General features: G+C 38.9%; 1 protein-coding gene across 1 annotated transcript; it reads left to right on the top strand.

Annotated features, from left to right (window-relative positions):
- Positions 1-3,121: 3,121 nt before the first annotated feature.
- On the top strand, positions 3,122-21,003 carry dll4 (delta-like 4 (Drosophila)). The gene is made up of 11 exons (XM_034162218.1): positions 3,122-3,513; positions 3,635-3,883; positions 5,106-5,163; positions 5,614-5,877; positions 12,064-12,124; positions 14,076-14,206; positions 14,334-14,503; positions 15,577-15,796; positions 16,879-17,617; positions 18,545-18,653; positions 20,047-21,003. The coding sequence occupies exons 1-11, from the start codon at positions 3,466-3,468 to the stop codon at positions 20,050-20,052; spliced, it is 2,055 nt and encodes a 684-aa protein (XP_034018109.1). The 5' UTR covers positions 3,122-3,465; the 3' UTR covers positions 20,053-21,003.
- Positions 21,004-22,037: the final 1,034 nt, after the last annotated feature.

The following is a 22,037-nucleotide window of genomic DNA, read 5'->3' as shown; positions in this document are numbered from 1 at the left end:
GTTTCAATGTCTGTTTTTTAAGTGTGAAACAGTTTCTGAAGCAGGTATTTCATTTTTGCTGAATTCGAACAATTGAACCAGCTTTCTTGAATAACTAATTTACTGTTTCAATGTCTGTTTTTTTTTAAGCGTGAATCAGGTTCTGAAGCAGGTATTTCATTTTTGCTGAATTCGAACAATTGAACCAGCTTTCTTGAATAACTGATTTACTGTTTCAATGTCTGTTTTTTTAAGCGTGAATCAGGTTCTGAAGCAGGTGTTTCATTTTTGCTGAATTCAAACAATTGAACCAGCTTTCTTGAATAAGTGATTTACTGTTTCAATGTCTGTTTTTTAAGTGTGAAACAGTTTCTTAAGCAGGTATTTCATTTTTGCTGAATTCGAACAATTGAACCAGCTTTCTTGAATAACTAATTTACTGTTTCAATGTCTGTTTTTTTTAAGCGTGAATCAGGTTCTGAAGCAGGTATTTCATTTTTGCTGAATTCGAACAATTGAACCAGCTTTCTTGAATAACTGATTTACTGTTTCAATGTCTGTTTTTTTAAGCGTGAATCAGGTTCTGAAGCAGGTATTTCATTTTTGCTGAATTCGAACAATTGAACCAGCTTACTTGAATAACTGGTTTACTGTTTCAATGTCTGTTTTTTTAAGCGTGAATCAGGTTCTGAAGCAGGTGTTTCATTTTTGCTGAATTCAAACAATTGAACCAGCTTTCTTGAATAAGTGATTTACTGTTTCAATGTCTGTTTTTTAAGTGTGAAACAGTTTCTGAAGCAGGTATTTCATTTTTGCTGAATTCGAACAATTGAACCAGCTTTCTTGAATAACTGATTTACTGTTTCAATGTCTGTTTTTTTTAAGCGTGAATCAGGTTCTGAAGCAGGTATTTCATTTTTGCTGAATTCGAACAATTGAACCAGCTTTCTTGAATAACTGATTTACTGTTTCAATGTCTGTTTTTTTAAGCGTGAATCAGGTTCTGAAGCAGGTGTTTCATTTTTGCTGAATTCGAACAATTGAACCAGCTTTCTTGAATAACTGATTTACTGTTTCAATGTCTGTTTTTTTAAGCGTGAATCAGGTTCTGAAGCAGGTGTTTCATTTTTGCTGAATTCAAACAATTGAACCAGCTTTCTTGAATAAGTGATTTACTGTTTCAATGTCTGTTTTTTTAAGTGTGAAACAGTTTCTGAAGCAGGTATTTCATTTTTGCTGAATTCGAACAATTGAACCAGCTTTCTTGAATAACTGATTTACTGTTTCAATGTCTGTTTTTTTAAGCGTGAATCAGGTTCTGAAGCAGGTGTTTCATTTTTGCTGAATTCAAACAATTGAACCAGCTTTCTTGAATAAGTGATTTACTGTTTCAATGTCTGTTTTTTAAGTGTGAAACAGTTTCTGAAGCAGGTATTTCATTTTTGCTGAATTCGAACAATTGAACCAGCTTTCTTGAATAACTAATTTACTGTTTCAATGTCTGTTTTTTTTTAAGCGTGAATCAGGTTCTGAAGCAGGTATTTCATTTTTGCTGAATTCGAACAATTGAACCAGCTTTTTTGAATAACTGATTTACTGTTTCAGTGTCTGTTTTTTAAATGTGAAACAGTTTCTGAAGCAGGTGTTTCATTTTTGCTGAATTCAAACAATTGAACCAGCTTACTTGAATAACTGATTTATTGTTTCAATGTCTGTTTTTTAAGCGTGAAACAGTTTCTGAAGCAGGTGTTTCATTTTTGCTTTTCAGAACATTTCAAACCACAATAATTTTCTAAACAAACTACCACTTTGTATTTTAAGTCTTAAGTGATTCGTTTTCTGAAGCACTTGTTTCATTTGGTGTTTTGACCAATTCAAAGCACCAAATCATTTCCTGAAGCTATTGTTTTATATTAGCCATTTAAAAAAAAAAAGGCTAATTTACTGTAACATCATTTGCTGATTGATGCCACTACAACCCAGATAAGCCACAGTAAACAAATTTCTTTCTGTTTTACATTATTGGCCATTTCAAAACGGTAACGCATTAAATGTAACAGTTTAACTCACTATATCTTCATTTGCTGAATGATGCCACCGCAATCCATATAAGTGTCAGAAAATTAATCTTTTACTGAATCAGTTGTTTTATTTGGTTGTTTAGCATTAAAAAAAAACAACAACACACACTGTAAAAAAAAAAAAAATTAAATTCCCTTGTTCTTAACGGAAAAATCCTGGTAGCTGTGGTTACCAGGACAATTCTGTCAAAATTACAGTGAATATGTAAATGGTTTTATATAAAATATGCAAATTTTACAACGTAAACCTGTTGCAATTTTATTGTCTATTTAGAAGGTAAAATCTCTTATGTTTAATTATCATCAAAATGTAGTTTAAACAGGCACAGCGCCTCTATTTTCAAACCCTTAATTTTCAGTATTTTAATGTATTTGTGAAAATTCTCATCTGTAAAATCTAACTGTATTGCAGTTTTTCAGTGTGTAAACTACAGTCATTTGTAAATTCTACAATGGGATATGATTATTTTAACATATTTGTACTGTTAAATTCACTGTTCACTTTTGTTCCACCTGTAAATTAAACATTACTCCATTGTTTTTAGTTTTAGTTTTTTCATGTCGTGATTTCACCGTTAATTTCACACTTTTTTTTACAGTGCATTTTTCTGCTTTCACAAGTGACTAGTTCATTGGTTGAAAGTAAATGTGTGGGATATTTGGGATGGGTGGAAGTGGGGGATTCGAATCCACCCCGTAGCTCCGTCTGTGGACACAAACAACTGACAGCATGTGTTTTGTTGTTTAATGTTGGCTACAAACTTTAATATTTGCTGTTAATAACCGTGTGTTGCTCTTCAGGGGTTCGTGCTCGTGCGTCGTGCTCGCGGTCTGTAAATAGGTGAACAGATGTTTTGGAGCTCCTTTGTGGTCAGTGCGCGCAGCGCCGGTGCGCGTTAAATCTGGATAATTGTTGCTGGGTTCCAAAGGGAGAAAAAAAAGGGTGGGGGGGGGAGGAGTTTGAATATGTAACGTGGGCGGGGTCAGCGGCGTGACCGACAGCTTGTGCCAGTCTATATATGTGGGTGGAGACACGATACGCTTCATTCACTAGTAATAAGACGAGTGATGATCATCACGCGGCGCTCTGACGCACCAACTTCAGCACCAAAACAAGCCCTGAACCGCGCGCGCACAGCGACATGACCACTGTGGAGTACAGCAGCTGACAGAAAAAAAAGAAAGAAAAAAAAAAACCACGCACGGCTTTTGGATACTGGTCCATTTTTACGCACATTTATTTTTGCGTAACTTGGAGATTTATTTGTCAGGACGCTTTTGGAGTGCGCCAAGGGGAAGACGTGCGCGGAGGTGAAGAGGGATTTAAGACTTTTTGCTGTTGTTGTTGGTGTTGTGCGCTCAGGAGACACACTTTGGAATAAGGAGGCTGCTGGCGGGGAGGAGGATGGCAGCCTGGCTCACCTTCGCGCTCGGCACCACGTTGATGGCACAGGTATGAAGGCGCGCGGGCACTGATGGAGAGCCGTTTGTGCGCAGCCTGTTTAATCATATGTCCTTCTGTTTTTTTGTTTTTTATACCATTATTATTATTATTATTATTATTATTTTTTTAGGCATTGGGTTCAGGCGTTTTCCAGCTCGACATCCACGAATTTAAAAACAACAACGGCTTGCTGACAAACGGGAGCCCGTGCAAACCGAACTGCAGGACTTATTTTCGAATTTGCCTGAAGAACTACCAGGCGGTGGTGTCGCCGGGCGGCTGCATCTTTGGGAGTACAATCACACCGGTGCTGGGGATCAACTCTTTCAGCGCAAAGGACTCTGGCGCTTTACAAATACCTTTCAACTTCGGATGGCCGGTAAGCGCTTGGAGCAATTTTTTTTCAATTTTCCTTCATATTCGTGCGTTTTTTTCGGGGAGCGCGCCTGTTATTGGTCAGCTGCCCCTTGTAATCCACATCACTAGGTAATACGCACGGTGACAAGCAGATTGGCTTGATGGGATGTCACTCAGTTTAAAATCCAGAAGCATTAAAGCACGTTGAAGATATCGCCACAGGCGGCTCTAAGGTGGGGCTCCTTGGGGCTCTGCCCCCCACAACCCCCAGGAACATCAGTGCCCCACTATAGAGTCAACACGTGCCATTCAGTATAAGTTTCTAACCACAACCACACTCTGATGTGCTCTGACAGCACCCCCAAGGGTGTAAGGGTAAAATGTGATGTAAAAAAAAAAATGAGTATGATGATACCATGAAATTAAGAAATAATTACCTTTTGCAGAAAAATCTTTTTTATATATATAAAATATACAAATAGGAAACAGATAACATCAAGGATTACAATTTATACTTCAGAATAACTTCTTTCTTTAAAGTTAAAACATTCACCACATGTTACTTTATACATAATTAGTGGGAACTGTCATGCAATTATGTATTTGATATGTAGCTTTCCCTTAAGCTAGTGTATTGCGAGATCTTGTTTATGCACTGTGATCAACTGAGCAAGCTTGTGAGCTATGTTCATTTTTGCTATTATTCTATTTTCTGATATATGCTGGCATGATTTAAAGTGATTTTTGTGTGTGTGTGTGTGTGTGTGTGTGTGTGTGTGTGTGTGTGTGTGTGTGTGTGTGTGTGTGTGTGTGTGTGTGTGTGTGTGTGTGTGTGTGTGTGTGTGTGAATAACTCCGCCAAGATACCAGTACCTGGTGAAATTAGAAGTAGGAGGATGATAGCGAGGGAGAATAGTGCCATGAAAAAGAAGATCACTTCTTATCCTGACTGTTAGCTGTGTAGTTCTGCCTGTATGTTTTCCCAGATTTTCCCAAATTGCATTTATGCCCCATTAGAATTTGTGTGCATTTAAGGGCATCTATTGGGCATTTGAAACTTACTTTAAAATACATTTTTGCCCAATCTTAGCAAATTAACCAAATAATCCTGCCCTCCCAAGAAAAAAGATGTTGGAGCCGCCACTGACCATCTCCTACAAACACAACAGAAAATAAGCTTTTTCATGCTTTTTAAAAATATATAAATTACTGAATATTAATCATCTGAATATGCTTTCTTCTCAGGGGTCCTTCTCTTTAATAATCGAAGCCTGGCACTCGCCTTATGGAACGCTACCTCTTGGTAAGTGCAACCGCTTTTCACCACCAGAGGGAGCGCCATCTGTGCTTTTTCTCTCCACCAATAGTGTATTTGCATTGTAATATTAAAGCATTTTTAAAGTTATAACTTCATGCCGATTCGCTCCTTTGTTATGAACTTCAGAACACCTTCTGCATTCTTGCACCCAGTACAATTGAGCTTCCTCTGGTCTATTTTTGGCGTGGGAACAAGCTGAGGGCTTCGGTGAGAATACACAGCGCCTGCCAAAAGCCCCCGACTCCATCTTCCTGTATTTTACACCTTGCTCTGTTCCGCCCTTTGGAAGAGAGACAAATCAGCCTGGGAATGTTTTCAGCCAACGGAAAAGCCGGGAGGAAGTTTAAAGTGCATCTTTCATCCGCGTGGGTCTCGATAAGGGATGCGATCCCAACTCCTCGTCACATCTCTGTGTTCCTTTCCCCCCCTCCCCAGATGCCGACGACCCAGACCTTCTGATCAGCTTCTTCGCCATCAAGAGGCAGCTGGCCGTGGGCGCAGACTGGTCTCAGGACACGCAAATTGGGAAGCAGACGGAACTGAGCTACTCTTACCGCGTCATCTGCAACGAAACCTACTTCGGGGAAAGTTGTTCCAAGAAATGCCTGCCCAGGGACGACCAGTTTGGACACTACACCTGCACTCGTGAAGGGCAGGTGTCCTGCCTACCGGGATGGAAGGGAACATACTGCGAGGAAGGTAAAAAAACAACTACACCATAGTTTTTTAAAGGGTTGCTAGTCTACAAGTTTTAATATCTGCTTTGGATCCGTCGTAGCCTACTGACAAGAACTTTTGTTTTGCCGTTTACTCTTTGTGGTTGCAACACAAAATCACTTGTGGATGGCGGAATCTGAACATGCCGAGTTGCAGAGTTGGGAACGGTAGGATTTTTGATGGTCTTTACCTTAGAACAGTCGGCAATGCCCCCAGGCTCTGACCATTCTGTCCCCTGGACATTATTTCACTCAATCCGTTTGTCCCTAAAAAAAGAGAGAAAGAGTGAGAGAGAGAGAAATCTTGAACATGTTTCTTTAAAACATTCAATCCATAAATCAAGGCATACATGATTTCAGGCTTTTGCAAATATGGCATTGAACCAAAACAATCGGTGAAAGGTTACCGATTACTCCTGGACTTTGGAAAAGCCTGTGTGTCCTGTAAAATGTTGTAAATGAATGTATAGATTGAAAGTTTTAGCAAAATATCTCAAAACAATAAGTGCTCTAATCTTATACATCTCCAAATTAAAATGTGGATAAACAATAAGTACTCTAATCTTATACATCTCCAAATTAAAATGTGGATAAACAATAAGTACTCTAATCTTATACATCTCCAAATTAAAATGTGGATAAACAATAAGTACTCTAATCTTATACATCTCCAAATTAAAAGGACATAAAATGTAGATAAACAATAAGTACTCTAATCTTATACATCTCGAAATTAAAATGTGGATAAACAATAAGTACTCTTATACATCTCCAAATTAAAAGGACATAAAATGTAGATAAACAATAAGTACTCTAATCTTATACATCTCCAAATTAAAAGGACATATAATGTGGATAAACAATAAGTACTCTAATCTTATACATCTCCAAATTAAAAGGACATAAAATGTGGATAAACTGATTAAAATTTGGTTAAGGTTGATGCACCAGATCAGTTACATTTTTTTTCTTTTTTGTTTTGCCTGAAACAGCCGATCTAAAACTTAAGAACACAGGGGGCGCACTTTGAAATCTACAAATCATCTGGGGACCACCCAAACCTTTGATCCCAATTTTGATTGACAACTGTGATTATTATTAAGTATTTCAATATATACATATATTATGCTTAATTACATCAGATATTATAATGGTTATAGTGCATGCATGTGGGGGTCACACACACGCACAAGTTGCATGGCATGGCTTTTTATTGTTAGTTATTATTATTAAAATTTTAACTTTATAATAAAGTCTAAATTGAAGACTTTCTAAACATGCCCCTTGAAGAGAGATTAAAAAAACATTTATAAGTCACACCCAAGTATGAATCACAGTTATTGTCATTACAATTGATGTACCCTCAAACTAGTAAAATAACCTGCGATATATATATTCTGGAAAATACAGTACTTCTCATGGCCCACCTATATTACCTTCACAGCCCACCAGAGGGCCATGGCCCACACTTTGAGAATCACTTATTTATGTGTTATACCATAAACCTGTCCGTCACCTGTTGGACATGTCTGGGCTTGTTGCAGGGAATAATTCTATCACATGCATGATGGAAATGAGGAGCAGGTGTGGCTCGAATTACATGTGGCTTAATGTGAGATTGTTTTGTTTGTTTGTTTGATTGTTTGTTTGTTTTTCTATTCCCAAAGCCTCAGTCTTTTGGGAAACAAGGTCAATGCTGTTTATTGATTAAAGAGGCCATATAGTGCACATTTTTTTAAATCCACTTTTACAGATTGGCATGTCTGTTTGTTTTAAAGCAACAGGCAGAGAAACAAATTGTTTCCATAGAGATGTGAATGTTTCATTCTGCAGGATGCATTTTCTCCCGTTTCTGCAGCATGCATTGCTTCAGTATCTATTTTGGCTATAAACATGAGCTTGTATAAAAGGTGCATAATATGACCCCTTTAAAGGGCAACCTCAGTGTGACAACAAACCGTCTCTGAGGAAACCAGAAGCCTTTCTGGCTCCATGGTACCACTAAAACAAATTAATCAAAGAGTAGATTTGGAAGGAGGCACTGAGAGAGTAATAGCTACCATGTGCCGGATATGTGACCGTGCGGGTGACAGCAGATCTGTCATCTATGTCACTCGGTGGCCAGAGAGAAATTGGCATGTGCTATTTTGACCGTGGCCCCAAATTCTAACCAGATGGGCTCACGTGTTGCAATTACAGATGCATCAATCGTCGGCAAGTATGGAAAATATACATGTGGATGACAGATTAGTTTCAGACACTGATTTCCTCTCTCACGTGGAGCCGTTTTACACTTAGAGCATTGGGTTATGCAATTCAAGGAGTCACATCATGCACCATTTCAACTCGCTAATATGGCTTGGAGGTCATTTCATAGAGTAAGCAGGGGTCCAGGCCTGGACTTTTGTGACCAAAATGAGCCAATTAAGGCTTAAATTTTGCTAAAAGAAGTGGCTGCCAGAACTAGATTTTGGAAATGTAAAACTAAGCTCACACCAAGCTACATTCAACTTCAAAGCACCTGCTCCTAATTTCCATCATGCATGTAATGATAAGATTATTCTTCACAGCAATTGTAGACATCTTCAGCAGATATATGACAGTTATTTATAAATTTTTTTGGTGTTTTTTGTACTGATCTGTTGCAACAAGGTTATCCAAAGTTTTAAAAGCTTTTCCTCATTATAAGAGCTTTTAATTTGGAGACTTGCGAGGTGAAAGCATTTATTTAAAAACCGAAGGAGACGGGCTCAACTACCTGTTCCGCGCACTATGCAAATCAAAAGTTTTTCAGACTCGTCTTGCCTTCACATGCTGTAGAAATTGTGGTAAATAAGACTTGTTGATTGTAAATTTCACTAGAACAACCCCCCCCCCCCCCCCCCCCCCAAAAAAAAGTTGTAATTTCAAGTAGGAACTCGTAATTTTGATAAACAAGTTCCGGACTTTGGAATGGCGGAATTGAGGACAGATGTAGCCATAGGAGGTATAAAATTCTTAAGATTGTAACCTGCATGCTTCTTTGCATCTCTGCGAACTCAACTCGAATAGCGAGCGATAACTATCATCATCGTATCCATCGCAATATGTCGTTCGCATTTTGCTACGACAACAAAGCACTTGAACGTGACCAACTTGAAATTCTGACTTTCCAAGATGGAAATAGGATCTTCCAAGTGGCATGTGAAGGCAGCATTCGACCTGGACCATATTAGAATCATGCTACTGTGCAAGACTTCCGGAAGTGTGCAAATGTGAGGGCCGGAAGTAATTCAACTATTGTTCAAGTTTTGAATTTCTGATGCATTTCAGAAAAAAAATAACCCCAATAACAAGCCCAAATCATTTAAAATAAAGTCATCTGCAAAGTCGCAAGTCAGCTGTGACATTAGGTTGAGAACCTTGTTCCAATACTGGAAGTGCATGGTGTCCTTCCAGAAGTGATGGTCAGATTCAAAAGTGCAAACATTCTGCATTTGCAAAAATTCATTTTTAAACACAAAACTAAACCTGTGACTGTAAAAAGTCAATACAGACTTTGCACAATGACGAATTTTAAAAAAGAAAGTTTGGTTGTTAACAGCTCCACACATCACTTTAAACTGCCTGTTATAGAAGATTAAAGACGTTTTAAGCACATAAAAGAGCTGAAAATGGAATAATTCTGATTTTAGGTGCATTTAATGGAAAAACATCATTAAATCATCAGAATTGAAATTATTCTGTCACTTCATGTGTTGTTTACATTTAAGCAGCACTCACTTTTATTTTGTCTTTTTTTTTTTTTTTTTGTACTAGAAAGTGGCGTGAGGGCGCGTGCCCGGTAACATAATCCACAGGCAGGGAGGCGGGGCGCTGTGCGTGCATTGATGGGAGGCTGCACGCGCCAAGGTTAATCACGGCATTATTATCCGCCACGCGCCACCAACTAGTCCCCTCCATTGTTGGGTGCGCGGGAGGAGCAGCTGCAAACACGGTGGCGGTGGACCGCAAACAACAATGGCGACAGCTGTCTGCTATTGAGAGCGAGCATCTGTTGGGAACTAAAGCGGCTGCTTACCATCAGCCGCCTGAAATGCTGCTGCCCGAGAATCAGTGTCAGGCCAGAATGGCCCAAAAAAAGAAAAAACCCACTTAACGAGGCAAGAGGCGTGGCTGACAGGTAGATTCTTCCTCGAACTCACACAGTTGAGTGTTTGGAAAAATGAAAAGAAAGAACAACCAACAGGTGCTGCAAGGCGACAACTGTTGGTTTTCACCTGTTTGTATGTTAGTTAATCCCACCCCAGGATCTCATCCCATTAACCTTTCAGTTTCTGGGTCAAAGGTCAAGGTCGTAGCACAGGGTCAAATTTTTTTGCTGAATGCAAATCAAGGGGGAGCGTTTTCTATGGCTTGTAATTGAATTAAATACAATAAGCCCATTGTTACTATTAGAGATGAACAGGAAGACACACATGACCTTTCAAAATGTACATCACATTTCACCTTGAGTGACCCTGAAGGGCACAATCAGGGTCGATCAAGCTTTGATCCATTATCATGGCTACACGGGCTTATTAGTTACATTTAGACAAGGAAGTCGTGTGGTATTTCAATATCTACTATTGCATTTGACCTTGAATGTCACAATCAAGGTCATCTAAGCTTTGATCTCATATTGTGGTTATTGCTGGCCAAATGGTTACATTAGACACGAACAGGACGTCATAAGTAGGTTTATAATATGCAGCTTTGAATTTGATCATTAACATACTCAAGGTCAATCCCAGGTCGCTGTAAAGAGGCAGAATATAGTTTCGCTGATGCCGTATCACTACCGCGATGGGTCTTGCTGTCGTTAGAGCGCCCCCATCTGGCTTCAACATGCACACAATATTTTTAAGAAAGGTACTTTCATGACTCCTAGCAGGCCAAATGTGACAATTTTTATTGCTTAAAAAATACAAAAATACAAAAATTAACATTTGCATTAAAAAAAAAAAAGTTGAGAAAGGTGACGCCACACTGTAGCCGTGTTCATATGCGCCACACATGTCCTCATTCATAGTGCATGTGGTGCGTTACAAAGTGTGCAAATGCACTGCTCCCTGTGCTGGTAATGCAAAGGGTTTAGACAGCAAAAATATAGATGAGTGGATGAGTGAGGGAGTGAGTACATGTCAGCCAGCTTATGTGGACAGTAACTCAAAAACTATAAATGGAATCATCTTTCAACTCGCTAAATTAAAAGAAGGTATAATGAGGAACTGGGTGAACTTTAATACATCAGATTGATTGGAAAAAATAACTTTGTCTTGTCTGTGTGATATTCCATGTGCTGGATAAGTTCAAAAAAATTACAAACAGATGGTTGAACACACAGAGTTTGTCTGCCACCTGAACACCGAGCATGCCGTGTACTTAGCCTTGAGGGCCGCCCAGCTAACGACTTAAGTTAGCTGTCACAGAGAGGTACATGACGCCCGCTGTGCGGGCAAATATCAGGCAAAATGTACAACAGAATGGGGCAGCAAAACTGGAATTAAAGAATAAGTAAGACGTGGCTGGGGATGGTACAAAAATTTTCATCTGTACTGCAGATTAGTGATATGGAAGAAGGAGAGCCTGAAAAGCCTGAAAATGATTTTGGCATGCAACATATTTAAGGTTTTGTTTTTTTATATATATAAAATAGCAAAAGTTAGTTTGCTAGTTCTACTATCTTTTGGGAGTCACATTTGTAATTTTTACTGCTGCCCAAGGGGGTGTTGTTTTCACACCATCTCAAAACCTATGTTGTAAAGTAATTTATGCATAAATTACACACATTAAAAATGTGCAAAAGCATTTTTGAAATAAATAAGCAGTGTATGCATTCACTTAAAAATTGCAATTCGACTCTGATTCACTTAATGTTTTTCTTCAACATCGCAAAAAATAAATTAAAAAAATGCATATTTTTTTAAAACCAGGTTTCTTCGTACTTATGCAAAAGGGTTCTATTCGTGCAATTTTTTTCCATAAACGCAGTTTGGTTAAGATACACGTGGCGAGTATCAGCTTGTGACATAAGTATGCATTCAGAGTGCCGCTTTGGTTTCATGCGTTTGACAGTTGTTGCTTTTTAATGAAATGTACTTTGGAGAAAATGCAGCATATTTATGTTTGTTTTCTTTTCTTTCTTTAGCGATCTGTCTGGAGGGCTGCAGTGAGAGTAACGGAAACTGCTCCAAACCCGGCGAGTGTGTGTAAGTAACTTTAACGGTTACGTCGGCTGCAAATGACAGCTGCCCGTGTCAGTTTTCTCATTTAAAACATAAATAAATAAAATAGAAAGCAGAAGCATCTGTTCAAAGCTGCAGATCCAAACGTTGCTCTTACCCACTGGTGAGGATCAATCACACCAACGTTAACCCACTCGCTGTGGGAAATTCCTCTTGAATCCTATTTGCCCTCTTTCCAGACACAAATCTGTCATTCCCAGCCATTAAAAGTGACCTAAATTGAGGTTAAACCCTTTAGAGCCCCAATACTGTAAAGCTGCTCACTCAGCAAAAACCAAAACAAAAAAAAAGTTGGAATATTAAAGAAAAAGGCACATCTCAGACAGTCTGGGGGTGTGACAAAAGTGTGCAACTGCATCAACAACTGGATATCCATGGGAAGAGTATAAAAGATTTTTATTATTAATATTTTAAAAAAGAAAAATCATTACTTATTTTACTTTTATTATTTTATTGTTTTTGCTTTTGCAGTGAGCTTATGGCCAAAAATCTCCACCTTTGGTTGCACATTTTTATCTTGCAATTTAACCCCTTCGTGTTTGCAATAAAGATTTTAAAGGGGTCATATTACACATCTTTTCAGCGTGCCAATATGTGTCAGCAAGTATTTTACAAAACATGTTCTTTTTAGCCAAAATACCCCAGAGACAACTAAATAAATGAATAAATAAATAAATAAATATTCACATCTCTAGGAAACAACTTTACATTTCCATAGGCTGAGTTGGTAGGCATCATTCTCTCAAGCCCCTCCTGTAATATTCTACACATTTTGATGCTGTTGTTGCAGAAATGATTCTTTCAAAATGTTCAACAAACCCACGAAACAAATCAATCACTTTAGAAAACAATTTACCAATTTGAATTTGAATAGTTACATTTTGAAAATAATTGTTCGCAAATTCTCAAAAGATCACGTGAAAACATCATTTGAGAAAATGTTTCAGTTTCACAGTGTTCAAAACATTGTGATGGCGACATCTAGTGGACAGTGTGGATTCCTCGATTCAGCAAAAGGTTCACTCTTCCAAAACATGTTCTAAAGGTTTCAGAGAAATAGTCTCTATTTAACAGTATGAGAAACACTAAGTAAAACAAGCCGTTTGAAAATGAATCAGTGTTTTGAAACACTATGATCGTGACATCGAGTGAGACAGTCATTTGATTTAAAGAAAAAATGCTGTTATGAACCAGTCAAAACAGTGAATTTAACCATTAGGTGACAAATCAGCATTTTAAAATACCTCAAGCACAAAATGAAACTTTCATGTCTTAAAATTAATGTTTCAAAATGCTTGAAACACATAATGAACCAATCGGTTCACCTGTTTTGAGCAGTTCTAAACACCATGATGGCAACAACTTGTGGACATTACAGAATCCTTTATGTGAAACATTTGAGAAATAGTTGCTTCCTAAAATGATTTTCCACTTCAAAATACTGAAAAAATTGCTTTGAAAAAAAGGATTCAATGTTTCAAAACACTAGAAGCACAATGATTGTGACATGTTGTGATAGTGCCCCCCCCAAAAAAAAAATCCTACCTACGCCACTGTATGTGCCTGTTGACTTAAATAGAAAGGAACTGCTGCTTGCCACGCCTTCTCTCACAGAGTCGTTACATATGTCACAAAAGTTGAGCAAGCCATTAGAGGACAAAATATTAGAGGAATTTCAACATGCACAATGTAGAATTGTGGGCCTGAGGATAGGCAGCATAAAAGTCACCAGATGTGACTCTTAAAAAGTAGACGCAAAAATTATTTTGCATAATACGGCCCCTTTAATTTGAACATGATTCCATTTTGGGTTGATTTCGTGTAGTTAATCTAGAGGGTGCAAATTAAACTGGTGATAACTGCAAGACCTGCAATGGAAGGAGTCATCAAACGTCATGTTTTAATCCCTCTCCAGGTGCAGAAAAGGATGGCAAGGCACATTCTGCGACGAGTGTCAGAAGTATCCAGCCTGTAAGCACGGCACCTGCCAGGTGGCGTGGCAGTGCAACTGCCAGGAGGGTTGGGGAGGCCTATTATGTGATCAAGGTACACCGGACCACTTGGACCACTGCTGTTCTTCCCTTTTAAAAGATCTTCTCATGTTACTTTAAGCATTAGTAAATTAAGCGTATCCACAGAGGTAAAACTCTTGTTTCTCTCCCCCACAACCCAGATTTGAATTTCTGCACACATCACCATCCATGTGTGAATGGCGCCACCTGCATGAATACAGGCCAGGGCAGCTACACGTGCACGTGCCTACCAGGGTTGACAGGGGTCAACTGTGAGCTGGAGATGCAGGAATGTGACAGAAACCCCTGCAGGAATGGAGGCATATGCACAGTAAGACGTACACGAAAGCATACGCTAGAAATACCCGGAAATCCGTTATATTATGGATTGACTATGTAAAGTGCTGCAGCACACGTGTTAGCGTGGAGCTAATCGTGCACAAATATGCAATGTTACCACTGCAACATTAAGCTACTGAATCAAAGTGGGCAACTTGCCATTATTTAAACTACACACGGACCGATCCACTTCTGAGGCATACTTGCTAATCTAGCTAGCTAAGGAAGCTACAGTAATGCCAAAGCACTTACATGAATTGAGTGTATTGGTAGCAACCAGCCATTTTTTGTTTTTTTTTAGGTTTATACTTGGAATTTTACAAATTAAGGTATCATGTTATGTTAGCGAGTTACTATTATGATACCATAAGCTAACATGGCGATTACTGTAGCGAGTGGGCCAGGCTGGGTCATTTTTGGCATGTCCCTTTTTACGTCATCGGAAAAACATTTAGAATCAGTCCCTCTATTCTGAAGTGTCATATCATATCTCCTGATATAACAGGACACGGCGCATCTCACGTGACATTAGCATACTGGTGTATGTGATAAACATTCAGTACATACACTGCTCTAGATATACTCCAGACTGGAATTAGATGTGCAATGTGTTCAACACCAAGTTCAGTAAATATTAGCATAAGCATAGTTTTATTTAGGTATCTTAGCCACATTGTAGTTAGCCAACTTGTAGGGTAGCATGCTAGCCAGTAATGTGTAGGTAATTGTTCCTTCTAGTATTATCCAGCTGATCGAAAATTATACTGATCTGTTTTTTGCAACAATTTATGTTTTGGTAAAGTAGCATTTATAAAATTAGATGACTTAGCATAGCTAGCATACATGATTGCCACTGCCTTTTGGACAGTAACAATCCCTACTGGTTTGTGAATCAGCAATTGTAACGGAAAGGAAAGTAATTCCCTGAATTAATCGAATATTGGCATAAGTGTGGGGGGATTTGTTAAAAATCAGAGGATTCCTTCTATCAGCTTCACATTCGTTTGTCACCGTATTAGCTTTTCAAACATTTCACTGGCTAACTTCTGCTTTGCATTTCTACAGAATCTGGAGTCCGGCTACAAGTGTGCATGTCTCCAGGGTTTTGAAGGCACCCACTGTGAGCACAACGTGCTAACGTGTGCCGACTCACCGTGCTTCCACGGTGGCAAATGCTGGGAGAAAGACGGCGGCCACAGCTACATGTGCGAGTGTCCCCGCGGCTACACTGGACTCAACTGTGAAAAGAGAGTGGACAAGTGCACGTCGCTTCCCTGTGCAAATGGTACGGTTCGTCAAACCCCTTGTGTCTGTACTTCCCTTTGCGATTCCTGCAACTGGAAGCAGTGTGGAACAACAGGAATTAATGGGAACCTGGTCTCTATTGTCCTTCATGTAAACACTCGGCAACAGCGTGCAGTGGCTTGTAAATGTTACCCCCCAGCTTGTTGCATATTTCAAAAGTCTTTTTTTTTCATTTGGGTTTGTTCTGAACAATGCAACATATGTGACCTGATGATACCTCATGTGGAGTTGTCTTCTACTGCTTCAAAATACAGACTACGCCATTAGCTAAGCTAGCTTTTCTGTCTTGTTTAAACATACTCTTGATCATAACAATAAATTAGCCATACTTTTTTTTAAGAGTGGTTTTGAAGGTCAAGTGGGGCAGCTGTAGACGTAGCATCTTAGCTGTGCTTTGACTTGGCGGGCAATCTGGCTAAGGCTAACAAGCTAGATAACCATGGTTTAGGTGATTAATGCATACTTTTTGTAGAGTGGGCGGTGGTTCTTATAAAGGGTGACTTGGGTACAGGTATTATTTTGTCAATGTGACCAAATTATCAGTACCCATGATCTGCCTGCAGTCAATACCTGCTAATTAGTGCTAACATACAACTTTCACACTAAAATTACACTGAGGGGGAAATGCTGAAGCACAGACATCTTTCTCTGATGACTGATTAGTACAATTAATGGCACAGTAAGCAATATTCCCTCAGTTATTTGTAATAAAACACCCAAAGGTTCAAACTCAGGCAATCACTGCTAGCTACCTTTGGACCCAACACACTAGCTGTCCCTCAAGTGAGAACACCACTAATTATTCATAGCTTTATGGCTTAAAATTGCTTAAACTGATGAGTTCTATAAAAAATTCTCTGAAGTACAGTTGTTTTGATCAGGAAAACTAGGTATGAGTGATTTTTTTTTTTTTTTTTTTTTTTTTTTTTTTTTTAGCATGTTTATTTCTGTTCTATGGACATTTACTTGCTTTTGGAGCTAGTCTCAAGTGGCCATTCAATAAACAATTTCATTTTTCAACAGCAGAGGTGGTCATAAATATTCTTTTCTCATCTTCTGCAGGTGGTCTGTGTCTGATACATGGCGGAATTCGTGTCTGCAGTTGCCGCGCGGGTTTTACTGGCCAGCGTTGTGAAATCAACATCAACGAATGTGCTGGAAACCCATGCATCAATGGAGGCACCTGCCAAGACCGAATCAATGACTATACCTGCGACTGTCCTCCAGGATATGGTGGACGCAACTGCGATAAAGTTCTGGATGAGTGCTCCGTTCGCCCTTGCCTCAACGGGGGTCTTTGCACTGGAGGTGGAGGTCCAGGAGAACCCCCGGCTTCTTGCATCTGCTCCCCAGGCTTCACTGGACAACGCTGCGAGGTCTTCACTGCAGTGACCTCCCCAGTGGCCAATGGGGATGTTCAGGACGGCTTCCAGTGGGCGGCAGTCTCTCTGGCTGTGGGGCTGGTAGCCCTGTTGGTGCTGTTGTGCATGGTGGGCTTGGCATTGAGACACATCCACAGGCAAGCCCAAAGGGACAGGAGCGACACAGAGACCATGAACAACATATCCAACGTTCAGAAGGACAACCTCATTCCAGCTTCTCAGCTGAAAAACACCAACCAGAAAATTAGTCTGGAGGTGGACTGCGATTCAGAGAAATTGAACTTTATCCATAAAAACTATCATTTGGATTCTTACAACTCTAATTCTAAAGAGTTAAAGGATGAAAAAACACAAGAAGATAAAAGTCTTATTTATGACAAGAGTTTAGAAGACAAAATGCCCTTGAGTAGAATGTACAGGTAAGAATGTTTTTGCTGTACATTTCCCCATACTTTGAATCAGCTTGTATTACAGTATTAAACTATATTCTGTTTGTTTATTGGTCTGTACATATGAAGGCTCCCAGGCCACTATATGTACTAATCACTATTCCTAGCATTTGGAAATAGCCTAGGTATATACCTTGAAAACTGCAATCCCCCCAGATTCTTTACACTATGACTCTAAATTATTAAATGCTACCATCATGCAAGTCTCCCAATTAAGAAGCCATGAAATAAGCATAAACTGATTAAAGTTTGGTTAACTCTGATGCACCAGATCAACCCAAGACGCAAGGTGTGTTGTGCTTATGCAACGTCTACCACCTGTTGGACATTTCTGGTATTGTTGCAATGAATAATCCCATCATCACATGCACTATGGAAATTAGGAGCAGGTGTGGTTGAAGTTACAGTTACCTTGAAATTAATGGTCAGGTTCTTTCATTTCAAAAGACTTGGCACACCAGTCTCCAAGGCCAGGTCTTGGTTCTGGCACCAGTATAGGGGAAGACATGCAGGCAATGGCAGGGCTGCCTGTACTTGCACCTGGCACTAAAACAATATGCCAGAATACTGGAAATGTCGGAAGACATTTGAGGGCCAGTATTAGTATGCACCCAGATCCGGACCTATAACCTACGTTTCGCAATAATGTGCAGTTAAAGTGGAATATTTAGCTTATTTACCTGAAATTATTTATTTATATTTACTATACCTTATTTACTAGAAATTATATGAATTGTTTGTCCTCCATTAAATTTCGTGTTTGAAGGGTTTTATATATATATATATATATATATATATATATATATATAAATTTGCCCCATACTGCCCCCTATCTGCATGCATGCTTCTTCCATGTGCTGCTTCTTTGTGATAATGTGACGTGATTTGTGTTTGCAGTGAAAAACCAGAGTGTAGGATATCAACTATATGTTCCTCTCGAGACTCCATGTACCAGTCGGTCTTTGTTATAGCAGAGGAGCGGCGGGAATGCGTCATAGCAACTGAGGTAAGGCACAAAAAGCATTACCGTAAATCTCTGACTATTTCAAATGACACACGCTATCCCAAGTGCTCTACCCCCCAAACATATGTCCAGAAATTTATGATGTAATAAATTATAGATTGTATTCTGACTTGACTATTCTTTATCCTATATTGACTAAAATTAAATCCATTCTGTATATCTGACATAGATATACAAAAATACACACAAACACATACACGTGTTTTCTAAAATATACATTTGTTTCCAAATTTTCAAAAAAAATGTTTCCTTTAGTCATAAAATGAATTATTACTATTATTATAAGACGTAGAAGTAGTGTTATGATCATTATTATTGACTAGGTTAAGTGGGTCATATTGTTAAGCTAATATAAGTTGTTGAAAAAAATGTAGAAGTTGTAAAATTCTAAAATTTTGAATTTTTCTAAAATTCTATAATTTAGAATTTTTCTATTAAATCCATTCTGTATATCTGACACAGATATATAAAAATACACACAAACACATACACGTGTTTTCTACAATATACATTTGTTTCCAAATTTTCAAAAAAAATGTTGCCATTAGTCATAAAATGAATTACTACTATTATTATAAGTAGAAGTAGAAGTAGTGTTATGATCATTATCATTGTCTAGGTTAAGTGGGTCATATTGTTAAGCTAATATAAGTTGTTGAAAAAAAATTGTAGAAGTTGTAAAATTATAACATTTTGAATTTTTCTAAAAATTCTAAAAAAATATATATTAAAAAATTCTAACCAAAAATACTTCACAGGCTCTGATGTGAGTAATTCTTAAAAACTGACAAAATAAATAAATAATAATAAAAAATGTTCCAGGTTTCTAAAGATTTCCCATTTCTGTAACTGCCACTTTAAATCAAAAGGAGCTGCCGCTAGCCACGACCCTTCTCACGAATAATATAAGGTCAGCGGTTTAGTCTCCACCTGTAAATCATGTGGACGTGTTATGCAGAATGCGCACTTGCTCACATACACCAAGCAGGATCCCCCCAACTCTCTAAGCAGGATTTTGGATATGGACCTATGCAACATACATTGGTCTAAAATGAGTTGTTTCAGGCCCAGACTTTGCTTATAACAAGATGGTTTCAGTCTCCAAAGATGCCGAATTGTCAGACTTTGAGGATGCTGAAGTCAAAAACCTCACAATATTTTGATGGTCGATAACAACCGCAGACATACATTATAACATTTTTAATTCAATTTAGATGGATATTTGGCAACTTGGAAATTTTCTTATTTCCGTCCCGCAACTCACTCGTTCAGATTTTTTCAGATTTTACATACAACAGCATTAAAGTTAATAGAGGTATTAGTTTTCCCCCTTGCACTATGTATCTAATTTTCCTTGAACTTTTTTCGCTTGCAGGTATAAACTGTGAGAGTGAGTGAGGACAAAGACACAATCAAGGCAGAATGTTCCATTCTGGATTGTTTACAAATGCCAAGAAGAGGCTGGACGTAGTTTTGGAGACGTCCCCTGCTGCTCTGGAACACTTGAGGACAGAATCGAGAAACTTGTCCGTATGCAAGAACATGTACAGTGATGGATCTCTGCCCGGGAAACTGACTGATGGCCATCCTGGGCGGGAAAAGGTGGATTTATTTGCCTCGTGCACTGGACCCAGCCTTGTGTGATAATCATGGTGACAGCCAACCAATCAGAAAAAAAGAACATAAAACACGGTGCCTGAGATTTAACCCCTTCAATCCCCACGTTGACCCGAGACGCTCCTGCAAGCTCCGCCTCCTATGCAAGACTCAGGGTCGAGACGAGCCGACTCGCCCGTCGCCAGAATCCAACCTCAGCAGTTCATCGTTAGCTGCCGATCGGTCGGACTCCTCCATGCCATGATGAAGATTGTTCGCAGCCCAAATTCACTAGAAGCCTTAAAAACGGGGGTTTGAACTTTAATTTGTGCCCTTGTATCTTCTTGGATCATTTGCACTACAAAAAGACACACAAAAAAAAGTGGGTAGGAGGAAAAAAAAATGCTTTCCAAAAACAACAGGGCTTTGAGGAGAAAAAAAAAACAACAACACAGAAGCACAACGTGCCACCAAAATCCAAGAAAAAGTCAAGTGTGCATAGAATGTTGTTTTTTGAATGCAACCCAAGTGAAGAATACAAAGAGACTGTCACACCACTGCCTGCCTATAACACAATTCAAAATGCAGAACCAATAATGTAATTTTTAAAAGAAGTGATTATTTCCAGAGTTTAATTTAAATGACACACTGCTCTTTATATGTTTTATATTATTTTGTATATAATGCATATTTATAAGGACCAAACATCTGATGAATAAAGCTTCCTTGAAAACTGCTTTTAATTTCCTCAGAATATAACCAGTTGTCTTTCTGCAATGAAAATGAGTATGAATGATGCTCTGGTGTGCATTGGATTTATTATTATTATTATATCTGCATATGGGCCTATGTGGTCATCGACCTCCGCCTGAGCAAAATAACCAAGCATTTGATCCAATTTGGACCAAACTTGGTGGAATGATTGAAGCTAAGCCAAGTGCAAAATGGTGTGATTTAGAGAAAAATCAGGTAAATTCAAGGTGACGGGCCAAGGTCAAAATATGAGTTCAATGCTTCAAATACAGATGCAGCTATCGCTACTATTAAACACAAATAAAACTCGTATTATTTTGATATCAGCCACTTGATGATTGTTTGACCTTGCAACTCATCTTGGAGCCAACTTGGATTAAACGTGCTGTGTGTCAGCAAAGTTTAAATATGTGACAGTATGAATGAAAAGTCACACAAAAAACAATCCCATGTCAAACACAAGGTGCCAGTGTTGCACATTATTAATATGATTCATTTAATTTGTGGGTTCAAGTAGAAACATCACAAATTTCACATATTAATTATATTTTTTTATATTATAAAAGGTAATCCAATGACCTCAGATGACATCATGTTTGTTTCCTGTAAAAATAAGTCACCTCCTTTGGTTCCAGCCCCGCCCCGCTTTCTGTTCCCGGATCCAAATTGGCTTGAAATTCAAATCCGTTTCCACGGATACCATCCCACCCTCTCCCCATCCCTTCTCAAGCTGGAAATGGCAAAACAAAGCCAGGCGCAGGGTAAAGGGGAACACACCCTCCTCCACCTTCAGCATGCACGCTCACGTCCGTGCACGGCCAACCAAACAGATGCCGTGGGGAGGGGTGATTCAGCAGTGCCATAAAAACAGCAGCATATGCCAGGCCTCGGAGTGCACAGGCTGCCTCCTATTAAATAAAAGAAAAGCATGCACAAGCACATGCACACTCCCCCAAATGCCCGCCGCCCCCCCGTCAGGGTTGAGGGCAGTAGTTCAACACCCGCTCTGTACCACCC

Source organism: Thalassophryne amazonica, chromosome 21 (genome assembly GCF_902500255.1).
Source record: "Thalassophryne amazonica chromosome 21, fThaAma1.1, whole genome shotgun sequence".
NCBI classification, from domain to species: Eukaryota; Metazoa; Chordata; class Actinopteri; order Batrachoidiformes; family Batrachoididae; genus Thalassophryne; species Thalassophryne amazonica.
Note: the sequence above shows the minus strand (reverse complement) of the source record. Positions and strands in the feature narration are given on the sequence as shown.

What these genes read in the sequence shown, in the direction of transcription:
- dll4 (XM_034162218.1), top strand. Translation starts at nt 3,466, where the DNA reads ATGGCAGCCTGGCTCACCTTCGCGCTCGGCACCACGTTGATGGCACAG. An exon ending in GGGAACATACTGCGAGGAAG is followed by an intron (nt 5,878 to 12,063) that starts GTAAAAAAACAA and finishes TTCTTTCTTTAG; the next exon opens with CGATCTGTCTGGAGGGCTGC. An exon ending in TCCAAACCCGGCGAGTGTGT is followed by an intron (nt 12,125 to 14,075) that starts GTAAGTAACTTT and finishes ATCCCTCTCCAG; the next exon opens with GTGCAGAAAAGGATGGCAAG.